General features: G+C 33.4%; 2 protein-coding genes and 2 long non-coding RNA genes across 5 annotated transcripts in view; 3 read left to right on the forward strand and 1 right to left on the reverse strand.

The window, feature by feature from the left end:
* The first annotated feature begins 362 nt into the window (after positions 1-362).
* Positions 363-13,071, forward strand: part of LOC124447011 — a 13,943-nt gene continuing 1,234 nt past the window's right edge. The window contains exons 1-3 of the mRNA XM_046997916.1: positions 363-450; positions 555-734; positions 13,047-13,071. The exon at positions 13,047-13,071 is cut by the window's right edge and continues 1,234 nt beyond it. Coding sequence (XP_046853872.1) covers positions 426-450; positions 555-734; positions 13,047-13,071 — 230 coding nt within the window. The 5' untranslated portion in view covers positions 363-425. The remainder of the gene's footprint in view (positions 451-554; positions 735-13,046) is intronic.
* Positions 3,857-5,341, forward strand: LOC124447015. 2 transcript variants are annotated; one of them, XR_006948580.1, is made up of 2 exons: positions 3,857-4,028; positions 4,721-5,341. It is a non-coding gene; the product is annotated as an uncharacterized LOC124447015 (long non-coding RNA). The 2 variants fall into 2 exon arrangements; XR_006948581.1 differs by having other exon boundaries at positions 3,898-3,917.
* On the reverse strand, positions 7,191-10,070 carry LOC124447014. Its single transcript, XR_006948579.1, has 5 exons — positions 9,627-10,070; positions 9,015-9,555; positions 8,808-8,938; positions 8,461-8,651; positions 7,191-8,393 (listed from the first exon to the last, which is right to left on the reverse strand). It is a non-coding gene; the product is annotated as an uncharacterized LOC124447014 (long non-coding RNA).
* The window catches only part of LOC124447007, a 62,562-nt gene continuing 62,338 nt past the window's right edge, over positions 12,848-13,071 (forward strand). Inside the window, exon 1 of the mRNA XM_046997905.1 lies at positions 12,848-12,886. The gene's annotated coding sequence lies outside the window, so the exon portion shown is untranslated. The remainder of the gene's footprint in view (positions 12,887-13,071) is intronic.

Below are 13,071 nucleotides of genomic sequence, written 5' to 3' on the forward strand. Positions count from 1 at the left end.
GATGGACAAAATTAAGAACTATTTTTAGTTTTTAGTCATAATGTAGAGTATTTTATAGAGCGCTGCGTCGTGTTCATTTAAAACCGAAGAGTCGAAAGTTAAACATTTCTAAAAAGAAAAATAGCATCGACGCTATTTCAATAAAAACCTACCGACGAATCTGAACGAGTTAAAGTATCGTGTATTTCTTTATGTGATGAAATACTTGACGTCGTAGTCGTAGGAATTGGGAGGAATGAATTTAAGTTAGGGGGGGGAGGCATTTATTAAAAATATTAGTATTGTTAATATATTTAGAAATCACGTGATGTTTCGTCATACGATGTACATGTAAACTTTTTAAAGTGAAAGTTTTTCAGAAGATGCTCTGAAAAAGACCATATGAACGCGAATAAACGAGTGAATATGTTGAATTGTAAATCATAATGGTCATTGAGATAAATGGCTCGCGTATGTCAATATTATTGTTTGATATGTTCCCGTCAAAATTTTCCTTCGAACTATGAATTTCAAGTATAGCAAACGATGAAGTGAAAATGATCATTTTCATCTAGTTGTGATGGCCGAGTCTAACAGGAATATATCTGTAACTGGTGGCAATACTATAATTGGTGATCACATGACAGTTAATATTACTCAAACTGGTACTTCAAGTGAAGAAAATAATGCTCCTCTACATATTACTCATGCTGGCCCTTCCAGTGAAGTAAATAATGGAGCTGTTTCAACTGAAGGTAATTTGTATCTTTTTCTTCTGTGTCCATAAACTATTCAACAACGGTCGTTCCAATCAAGGAAATGCATCTAATGTTTAAGAGTAACAATGTCACTGATTTATCAATTTTTTACAAATATTTGGTATCAAACTTTTATTCTAGATAACAAAATCAGGGCTTCCAATTGGCACAAACCAGATTATCATTATTTTCAAAGAAGGGAATTAGATGATCAACTTCAACGATTGCAAAAAGGAGTTCCAATAATTTTGCATGGATCAATAGGAGTGGGAAAATCATCTGCTGCTTTAAATTATCTTGTTGTCAACAAAGACAAATATGACATCAGTTGGTTGATAGATCTTAAGAACTTTGACAGCGAACAAGTTGTTGAACCATTGACAAAGTTAGCGAAAGAGGTTTCAACCAATATGAGTTATAAAGAAATGCTGACAGCTATTGAGAAAAGAGCCGAAGAATTAAACGTAATTTTTTTGCTTGACAACTTGGAGTCTAAGAATCTTAAAGAAGAATGGTTTACAGATTTATGGAATGTTCATCATTCAATCAACATCCTCATAACAACGAACGACCGTATCCTCAACCATCCTCTTTGGGATATATCCGAGAAAATTGAAGTTGATCGATTTCATGAAGGAATAGAATTTCTTAAAGATCTTAATGACGACAAAGAAATGAAAATAAAGCTCTGCGAGTATTTTGGCTGGAATATTCTTGGCTTAACAGCTTCCAAAGACTATATTGTTCAAAATATGATATCCATTAATGATTATCTAGGCTTGTTAAAACACAAAGTCGCAGTAAAGAAAGTTCATGACGAAGAGCAAAAGCACAAAATACACCTTCATTGCAGTGCAAACCTGTTTAAGAAAAGTTGAAGATGAGTTCTTTCCTGTCATTGCAGCTGTGGCTTTTCTCAGTAATAATGGAATACCAGAATTCCTTTTGAGCAGTCAATTACCTTCAAGTGATCCCCACATCAATTTACAAAAAATGAGTGAGCTTTGTAATGGTGTTAAATCGCTGATTAAAATAACAAGAGAAGGTGATATCCGCCTTTTTTCATTCCATTCTTTTACCCAACACGTAATCAAAGATATGGTTGATGAAAAAGAAACCATTAAGTCAGAAGTTCTTTATAAGTTATCAGGAGTTTTTATGAAGTACATCAATAAAGATAATCGTTTCTCAAAAGATGATTCTCGGTTGCATATCGTTCGTGAGCATGCAGAGATATTCCTGAATAAATGGAAGAATGAAACGAAAGATGATAGAACCATGATCGCATTAGCTAGACTCGCAGAGCTTATTGGATTTACGTATACTCAAGAACAACCTCCTTTGCTACAAAACTGGACACTTTCTTCGAAACGTCGAGAAATCTTCTTCATAAGTTGTGTGGGTGACTGAGGATGACTTGCAGCCTGTTGGGTCGTTTTATTCATTCATAAGCGCTTTTCGTGGGGATCTGTTAACAAGCAAGAAATATACGACATACCTCACTCACATATCATGTAGCTGAAAACTTAATGAAAAAGATGAAAAAAAAGAGTTTCCAAATACCATGTATGACAAGTATTGTTTACGATCTTGTATATTGTCGAACTCTGAACAAACAAGATCTTGACGTGTTCCCGGATGAACTCAAAAATGATGAAAAATTGAAAGAAATCATCGAACTTTCACAACCGCTGACACCAGACATCGTGCATGAATTGGTAGAACATAAAGTGGCAATAAGTGTTGAAAAGTATAGCCATTTGTTCCTCGCTGAGCTTTATGTCTCATTAATATATAGCTATGGTAGAAACTATTTTTATCACGATAGAAAAACACTTAAGAAACCAAGTTTTTATGTCGATCTTATGAAGCTTGCGTACTGTCTGGCAAATGAAATCAACAAAGAACTGGAATCTGAGATAGCTGTCTTTCATGGATATGTTGCTCAAAAAAGTGCTCTTCTTTATCTCCTTTTCAATGATGACTGGGTCGAGAACGACAAGTTAGTGGCAAAAACTGCAGAAGTTCGAAAGAAAGATTTGGAAAATGCCATCAAATGTTACAAGCAACTGAGTAATAATCAACAACTGTTCTTTGAAATGGGAATCTTAAAGGAGAGGAACGGCGATGAGTTGTTTTGCTACTGTGAAATCTTAAAGTGCTACAGAGAATTACTTTCAATGCCATTAAATATTCTTGATGATGTAAAATTGATCCGTAAAGATGGTAGCGACATTTGCAGTGAAGTTAAAGAAAATTGAAGTTGCTTGAAAATCAAGAATGTCAAAGGGTAAACTTCTTCAACGATCAAAATATAGGAACGCAGTAGCTAATTTCTACATGCAAGAAGAAGAGGACACTCAGGAAAGTTCTACAAACAAGCGATAGAGATGTTTGCCATATCAGCTGAAAAGGCAAGTGAAGATAGTCAGCATTTGCATCATCTTGAAGCCGTGGTTGGTTTAGCAGATGTTTACAGTAGAATTGGCCGTATAAGGTTTACTGCTTTGATGATTTCTTTCCGTCATCTTAAACAATGCGAAAGTGATGAAAACCTTCGAATAATGCTGCAACAAAAACCTGAAATCAAGGAACGTATTTCTAAAATCCACGCAGTAAACATTGTGCGAGCAATCGCCCATTTACGACTGAAGAAACAAGGTAAAAATTTGATGAGCTACATCAGATTTTGGTTTTCAAAACACTTAATTATCATTCACCGCATAACAAAATACTTTTTCAGAGCAAAATTTAAGTTTGAAACACATCACGCTTTATTATTTACTTTTGGAAAGGAAATTAAAAGTACAGTTTAAATGTCTATTATCAATTTTTTGTGTGAAAGCTGTTTGTCTTTGTTGATCAAGTCATGTCTCTCCTGAATATTCGAAATCCTCTAATAAACTTCAATGTAAGATATAAGAAATAAATGCATATTTTGAAAATAATAATTGAAGGAAACTGAAGAGAAACTATCAATTTAAAGAGAAAACAACCCAGCAAGTTATCCAACTTTTCTCAGTTTTACATCCTTTTCATCTGTCACATATTGAGTCAATACTATGGACTGTTGTGAATTCATTTAAGCGAACATCTTAAACCATTTTTGTAGCGGGATGCCCCGGATCCTTGATGAACAACAAAGGATACCTGAGACCAAGGAGTGTACACCTGACACCAGTGAGTCTACACCTGACACTAGTGAGTCTACACCTGAGACCAGCAAGACATATGGTGCGTCATCGACTGTCGATGGCCCTTCAACAACCAGTGAGAATGAAGAATCTCAAGGTGGGTAAACAATAAAAAATGACATTGTTTACTAACTATATTACAACAAGCAAGAAAAATTAAAGAGAATTTGCAAATCAGTCTTGAATACATTCAAGAGGAAAATTAAAACGTTCGTTTCAAATTTGTCTGTTTCGCATCATTTTTTTTTATAAAGAAATAAAGATATTTTCGTATTTGCACTTCCTAATGCAAACCTTCGAGACGTTTGTGAGAATCTCAAGCATGCGCAACTTTCGGTCTCGGGCTTACACTGGTCTGCTCTCGAGTTCTCTTAACAGTCTCCTCGGTTTGCATAAGCCTGTGCAAACATAATAAATATCTTTTATTTCTTCAGTGAAACCCACCTACAAGAAACCTTACAAATAAGTAATACCTGTCAACTTGCATTTTTTCTCCCCCAACTAAAAGGATAGAAAAACCTCATTTTCTTGACATAAATACAGTTTACTCTTGGAAAAGGAAAATAAAAAGATAGTTGAAGTAACTATTTCTAGCAAGTGTAAATAAAAAAAACTGCACTAATGTGATTATGAATATTTTGTTGTTATATTATTAATGAATTTGGCAATCACTCATAAATTTTCATATTTATTCTTGTAAAGAAATTCCATCTTTGTAAACATAGTTGCTTTAAGATATTTTTAACACATCTGTTTAAGATTCTTAAAACCTTGTATTGACTGTTGCAGCTATGGACAAATATCTAATGAATTTGGCGAAGAAAATTCCCAGTGATTGGAAAAATTTGGCTATATTCCTTAATATTAGTGATGAGAAAATTAAACAAATCGAAATAGACGAACATGGTGTCGTCTGGCAAGGATATACCATGTTGAAGTATTGGTGGAAATCCCGTCATAAGAAGATACTGTGGTACGAGGAACTGGCAAATGCTATTATTGTAAGCACGGACAACAGAGATCTGGCCGAAAAGATAAAAAAGGAAGGCCCTGCTATCAATGTGCGTTATCGTTAGATTTCTTGTCAACGATATCGATATTTTGTTTTCACAATTGACATTTTAACGAAAGTAATACGCCTGTAAATTGTAAATTGTTGCAGTTTCCTTACGTAAAACATTTCGAATGCAAGTTTTGCTCCTAGCTGTTTAGTTGTACAAATTGTTTACAGCCAAGCTGAACTTCAATGTTTTTTGCTTTACAATACCAATGTTTTATCGCATAATATACTCGTATCATTCCTACTTTATTATACAAATATTTTAACTATAACTTTACTGTTTCTAAATTTAACATACCAATATACTAAACTGCACTTTTTTACAAATTATATTGTATCTTACTTACGGATATTGTTTTATTGTTTCAGTTCCTTTATTTTTCAACAAAACAATAACTGTTCGTTGGATTTTACCTTTGCAATCGTCGCGCAACGGACACCCAAAACACTGGGTGCCCGTGAAAATAATTAGAGTGTAACTGCATCATATACTGCTAGTTAAGGAAAGTTATGTTTTTTTGTACAACATTTCGAGTCATAAATGGTTGGAACAACATGAGAATAGTCTAAATTTCAGAAACATCTTATGTTTCTTATATATGAATAGGAAAATCGTGAAAATACTTGAAATCTAGATCAAGTTGATTTCATTGGTTCTTCAAATATTCCTTAACTTTTGGTTATAAATATTGTTACTTGTTATAAAACTTAGCGGTCAGAACATTTTGCAATCACAGATAATGCAAAACGTTACAAATTTTGGTGTTATTTTTATGTTGTATTATTTCAAATAACTCATGTTACTTTTGTAACATTAAGATACTTTAAAAAACCAGCATTGATTATAACAAATTTTGCACACAAAACCTCAAACGTAAAGCACATCCAGGTGTCTCACTTTTCCTTATTCCTTCCCAAAAAAAGATACAGTTCTATAGGGAAAAATATGGAAGAAAAAAACGAAAATTAATTATTAACGAAAAATTTGTTTTCTTCATTGACAATTTTAATATCACAACTATTTTATATCAAATTTGAGAATAATCATTTTGACTACATAGATAAACTATACCACAAAAAACTCTTCGCTTAAACCAAGTAGTTTACTGCATAAAGTAAGATTCAAATCTTAGAATATGTTTAAGTTATATTCTTTATGCGGCAAATTTTTTAACGCGCAATATCAAACATATAACAAATTAAAAAACAATATAAAAACTTAGAAGACATAAAGCTTAGGAGAAAAATACTTCCCTGCATAATTTTGATCTTAAGACAATAAACACTGGCATGACAACATTTACGCTTGAAACAATTTAGTTTAAGCAACTTTTTCATATCTGCACTAGGTTGCACTATTTTCCGTTTTTTACGTGTGAAATATGTGAAGATCCTTGCATGCAGTTAATTTAAAAACTGAACAAATTTTCTTAAGGCAAAATTTGATTGTACTTCTTTCTTGCCATGTGCGAGGAACGAACGAGCGAACGAACATAAATGTATGAAAAGGCATGTTATGCCTTCGCTTATCATGACGACGAGTAGAATTAAAATCTCTAACTTCAATTTAAGGTATATCTTGCTCAATTTTTTAACTCCAACTCTTCATCAGCTACGTCACTACTACGTAGAAACATGATATTTTTAAAGTTTGCAGAAGTTGTTATAGTATGAAACCTATTGTTAAAGGCATATTAAAGTAAATGGTTTGAACCCAAAAAACTTTTTTTTTGACTCTGAAGATGACTACCGCTAAGGTTGTCGAAACGTCAGTCAACAACAACAAAAACAGTCCTTCTCAGGACTTTATTAACCTGGACGATCATCATTTACAAACATAAAAAGGCATATTATTACATTATTTAGTATACACGTAAATAAAAACTTAGCCAAATTAACAGAAACTTTCTTGTTCAAATACACGCACCGACAAAACATCAAAACAAAAGATAATGAGGAATTTTATCTCATTTTCTTTTGTCTCTAATGCATTCGACGCATGTAAAATGCAACGTATAAAACAGGCCTAAGGGAGGAAACGATTGTGTTCAAAGAGAAACATTGTTTTTTCAGATGTTACTGAAGAGTCCAAAGTATATTGTGATGACGAAGATTCTGAAGACGATGGTTTTGATCCAAATTTCAAAAGTGGATTTCTCGACGATTGTTACAATATTCGCAAAGACGTGATAGAAAAACTAAAGAAGTAAATATAAATCTATTTGATATCTTTTAATTTATTGTTTTCTGCTGTAGCATAAGATACTCAAATATATCTTCTTGTCTCTTTTCAAACAAAAAGCATAATTTAAACACAACGAACCTCCTAAATAACTGTTTTTAGCAATAGTAATTTATAGCAGGGACTGTTATAACGGTTAAGGTATATTGAAAAAAGTCTTGTAACTTTTTTTCAGTTTAAAATTTAACGTATACATGAACAATTAATAGCAATAGTAAAAAGCTTTAAGTCAGTAAAAAATACACAGAAAGTTTTTAAAATACGATTACTGCAATATTTAGTAGAGTGTAGCTTGAATGTGTATTATTTCATGCAGATTTCCTTGGATAAATGGACGTTGTGGAATAACATTTAACCCAAAGCCACGTTTGTATGTGACTGTAGCGCTGGACAGGGAAAATGACGAAGATTTTTTAAAGAAAGACATAGACGAAAATTTTGGATGGAAAGCGTCGGAGTATGTTGAATTTCGTTATGCCAAAAAATCATCGCCTACATTTCGTTATTTATCAAATTTAAAGTTTAGAGAAAATGAAAATTTTAGCAGAGAGTCATCTGGTACAGTAACAATGTTTTGTAGGAAGGATAGAAAAGACTGAGTTAAGTTGTGCACATGTTGCTTGTATATCTGACCGACAAGAAATTCGATCTTTACGTAATAAAACCCAAGATATCGATGAGATTATTAACATCCTTTGGATGACACAAGTACACCACGAGTCCCCTCTTGGTATTAACTTTTGTTTTTCACAAAATGGCCATGCTGTACTATCGAGTGAGATAGTCATCTTCAATCTGACAAGTATACATACCATTCAATGTTATATTAATACTGTAATCATCAGGAAAGATGAGTATATCAGTGCCCAGATAGGGAGGCTAGAGGGTACTATCACTTGCCTGAGGTGAACCCTCAGGCTGGTGGTGGGAAGGAGGTGCCTTACTTCTCCATTCCAGACAGGCTCCATGCAATGTCTGACCACTGCCCTATCATCTACCAACTTCAATTTATTCTTTTTCAGTGGAGCATTGACCTCGAGGATGTCCTTTTATTGGAGCTTTGCATTTAGTACATTTGCGAGCACTTTTATTCCCAGCGCTATTTAATATTTGATCCACATCATCTGTTAGGTCTTGTAACTTCTGTCTTTGCTGTTCCACTAAGGAAAAAACGAAGATCATTACATCCTAAAATAATTGTAAACAATCCCATTATCCCATACTTACAGCACGGTAAAGTGCATGACTGACATGCTTGTTCCTCACAACATATTTTTTTATTGCCTCAGCCTTGGATCGTTTGGTGAGAAACTGGCTGCACAAAGGTTCGGCCGCTTTTCCTCTATATCTTTCCATTATAGTTGAAAGTTCTTGTTTATTAGACATGAAAAGAACATTCTTTACTTGTTCAACATATTCTACAAATTGATATGAAAAATAATTTGTTACTGATGCTTCAATTCTCATATTCTACAAAACATTCTAAAAATTAGCATACCATAAGATGGCTTCACAGACACTTCCCGCACTGCTTTCTCATCCAAATTATACTTAGGGAAATTTGTGTTATACACCACTTGTCCATCCTTTGATTTTTTCAACTGACGATGAAAACATCCAAGCTAAGCCCAGATTTCTCAAGAAACTGAAAAGATCTTTTTGCTCCCTCCAGTTCTATGGCATTTCTGCTACCAACTTCATTGGCCTGTTTAAAAATCAAAATGCTTCCATCATTGAGAGTAAAAACACTACAAACAATGATTTTCATCATTCGATAATACCTGAAGCAATTCAAAATGAACCAGCTTTGATGTTGTGTTGCTCCAAATTGTGTAGACTCCATATTTCGCACTGTGCCCCATAGAATCAAAGCGTCCATCTCCTGACCATGTCTGAAAATCTGCATCACTTTTTTCACATCTTCAATTAATTTTGACTGATAGCTTTCCCAATGCTTCAGAATAGCTGGAAACAAGAACGTGCGTTGATGCACATGATAAGTGGACACACTATTTGCTGAGAGATTCATGTGCTTGAACATCAGCATGGCCTGACTTATACTGACACCAGACATCAATATACCAAAATTAGTCATAACGTTTCCAGCTGGATATCTTCCCAAAACCATAGGTTCGCTTCTCCACATAATGTTCTTTTCAACACATTTACCACAATTTTGCTCTACAATGGCCATCGAACCAATGTTTTTAATGTGTACTTTTGGATTTTCAGTTAAAGAAAAATTTTTCAAATAACTCAACCAATGAGATGTAAAATACCATGAACATAGGTTGTTCATGCGAGCTTGCTCCTTCATCAATTCTGTAACAGGATTAAGAAAATTCATTATTATGAAATACAACAGAGATCTAATTCTTTATAAGATAAAATACCTGACTGTATTACTTGTGGTATCTTCATCTAAATCTTCACTCTGACTAGACTCTTCGAAAGAGTAGTAGTCCATGTATGATTCTCCTTCAAAAAGGTCTTCAACACTCCCCCTGCATTTCATCATGTATATTAATGCTGGTCACCACGGATGTATTATGATTTTCCCTGATTTCGCTTCGATATTCATTTTGCAACTTCTGGGCCTTTTTCTTCAAAGATGCTTTAGACTTTTTATACCAGCTTAAAGTCTTGTAAAGATGTAAGTTTTTTCTTAAGACGATGGCACGATTTACATGGAGACTGGGATTCACAAATATCTTCACCAACTGCATGTAGTTCTTCTTCAAATGGCGAATCGTTTGCTTCCCCAGTGCATACTTCAACATGCTCAGCTCCATCACTAGTAGATGGTACTTCCTCATCGAGAGAACATGTTTCCTTCAGCGATGACTTATGGAGAGTATGTCGAATAATCTACAAAACTTATATCAAATTTACATATGACAAAAGAAAAATTAACATAAACAAGCGTAAACTTACTTGTCTTCGCTTTCGATCGGTTATTTCGTCCTGTAATGGTTCAGGAATCCCAGCCACGTCAATGGTTGGGATAGCATCTTTCTTCAACCTTCTTTTGAGCTTGACTTGCACGCTCAAATTAAGGTCAAAACAAGAATCTTCAAAATGTGCAGAACATAGACACGAGGTAGAGGAGGCCTCAAAACCCGGTCTATCTTTACGCACAAAATTTACCCATTTTCTATGTCTTTGCGGCTCTGTTTCTTTTTTAGGAAACAGATGCATCGACATTCCTTCGGTTTTTGAATCATTGGCGCAACTAATTTGATTAGGTCCGCCAACAACACAGCGTTTCTTATTAAGATTACTAGTAGAATACGCCATGTTGATATATGTGTTAAACTTTTTACGTCACAAGCATTAGCATACCAATCAAAAAGTTCGCAAAAAAAATGCTGAAAATCGTGACTTTGAACGTCCATAAAATCACTTTCACCAATCCAATTTCAATTATAATTGCAGATTTAAAATCACTGAAACAAGGTCTTTCAATTTAGCTAATAAAAAAGGGGGCTAATATTCGTAATATAAACACTTTAAGGAAAGTTATGTTTTTTTGTACAACATTTCGAGTCATAAATGGTTGGAACAACATGAGAGGAACAGTTTCTGTTTTTCAATTTATTATTCTACGTAATGCGAACTGGTTACACTAAACTGTGATAATTGTTCAAAACAACTTAAAACGAAGTAAAGTGAATTTTTTCAGTGATGTATTTATTCTTAGTCACGATTCTTAATTTCGCTATTTTATATGAAAAGTTTTGAGTATGCAACTACACATTCATCATCCACGATTGTATGAATAATTTTGCATAATTTACTGTTGAAAATTTTTGTTTCCGGAAATACGTAACATTAGGTAGGAAATTTCTCTAAAATAGGAATATTAATATTTCAATTGTTACATAATAGAAGAGTCTAAATTTCAGAAACATCTTATGTTCTGTTGCAAATTTACTTTGTAGAAAGTTATGTTGTTCATTTACATGTTAACAATTTTTAAAAGTTGAACATTTGTTTATTTCCTAAAAGTTTCAGTGAGAAGTTACCTAAATGGGTCTCAACTCCATCAATGCTGATCTTAAATTTTCAGTAACGTACATTTCAGTTTCCTAGTTCTTACAAGCACAAGACAGACAATCATTTGTACACTGTGCCTTGCTCTGGAGGAGACTAAGGAACCGGGGGGGAGGGTATATCCAGAAGCAAGTGTCTTGTTTAATTTACTTTTCTTGTTGTCGTTTATTTACGGAAGTCCACTTATCAAGAGTTTTATTGCAAGTCAAGACATTTTAAACTGAGTTTTTTTATGTTTCAAGGCAAGGTAAGCAACTTAAAGAAACAGATTAATTTATTATAGCGTCTTGATTGATTTACGAGTAATGAAATAAATTTTGATTTATAAAACGCTCTCAAGCTACAATGTTATCAACACAGCACCACGTAGCTTATAACATTGATAAATGAAACGTCTTGCACGACATTCAAAGAATTTTTCATCTTGAGTGTAAAGCGTTTCCTTCCTAATTAACGTGAACATATAGATATCGAACATTGTATTCTTGTAACATTCGCCTGATCACATCTCGATCGGCGATCAATGAATGGTTCATTTTGTTTTGATGAACGCTCTTTCTTGTAAAAATAAACACAGAACTATTTACGTAAATGTACACTAATAAATACCAAAAATCATGTTTATGCACATAAGAACAGATTGCAGAAAACAAATGTACAAATCATAGAATTTGTATGGTGTATGTTATTAGCCGGTAGTATTGGATCAGTGGTATGTGGACAATATTGATATTTGATAACTGTTTACGGATGATGTTTATTGAGTAATGTAATCGTTTCATTTATGTTTCATATTGTCAACTGACAACAGTCACGAACGACGCTGTTAGCTGTCTTTTAATTCTATACTCACTTATGATCATAAATTGTTGGACAAAATTAAGAACTATTTTTAGTTTTTAGTCATAATGTAGAATATTTTATAGAGCGCTGTGTCGTGTTTATTTTAAACCGAAGAGTTGAAAGTTAAACATTTCTAGAAAGAAAAATAGCATCGATGCTATTTCAATAAAAACCTACCGACGAATCTGAACGAGTTAAAGTGTCGTGTATTTCTTTATGTGATGAAATACTTGACGTCGTAGGCGTAGGAATTTGTAGGAATAAATTTAAGTTAGGGAGGGAGGCATTTATTAAAAATATTAGCATTGTTAATATATTTAGAAATCACGTGATATTTCGTCATACGATGTACATGTAAACTTTTTAAAGTGAAAGTTTTTCAGATGCTCTGAATAAGACCATATAAACGCGAATAAACGAGTGAATATGTTGAATTGTAATTCATAATGGCCATTGAGATAAATGGCTCGCGTATGTCAATATTATTGTCTGATGTTTGCACATATGACACAGAAGGCAAAATTTTCCTTCTAAGTATGAATTTCAAGTATAGCAAACGATGAAGTGAAAATGATCATTTTTCATCTAGTTGTGACGGCCGAGTCTAAAATGAATATATCTATAACTGGCGGCAATACTTTTATTGGTAATCACATGACAGTTAATGGTACTTCAAGTGAAGTAAATAATGCTCCTCTACATATTACTCATGCTGGCTCTTCCAGTGAAGTAAATAATGGAGCTGTTTCAATTGAAGGTAATTAATTTTTATCTTTTCCTTCTGCATGTTTCCATAAACTATCCATAGGATACCAACAACGGTTAATCCAATCAAGAAATGCATCTAATAATTAAATGTAATAATGTCACTCATTTGTCTATTTTTTAAAATTTTTGGTAAGAATCTTTTATCCTAGATAGAAAAATCAGGGCTTCCAATTG

Source organism: Xenia sp. Carnegie-2017, unplaced genomic scaffold (genome assembly GCF_021976095.1).
Source record: "Xenia sp. Carnegie-2017 unplaced genomic scaffold, XeniaSp_v1 HiC_scaffold_22, whole genome shotgun sequence".
NCBI lineage: Eukaryota > Metazoa > Cnidaria > Anthozoa > Malacalcyonacea > Xeniidae > Xenia > Xenia sp. Carnegie-2017.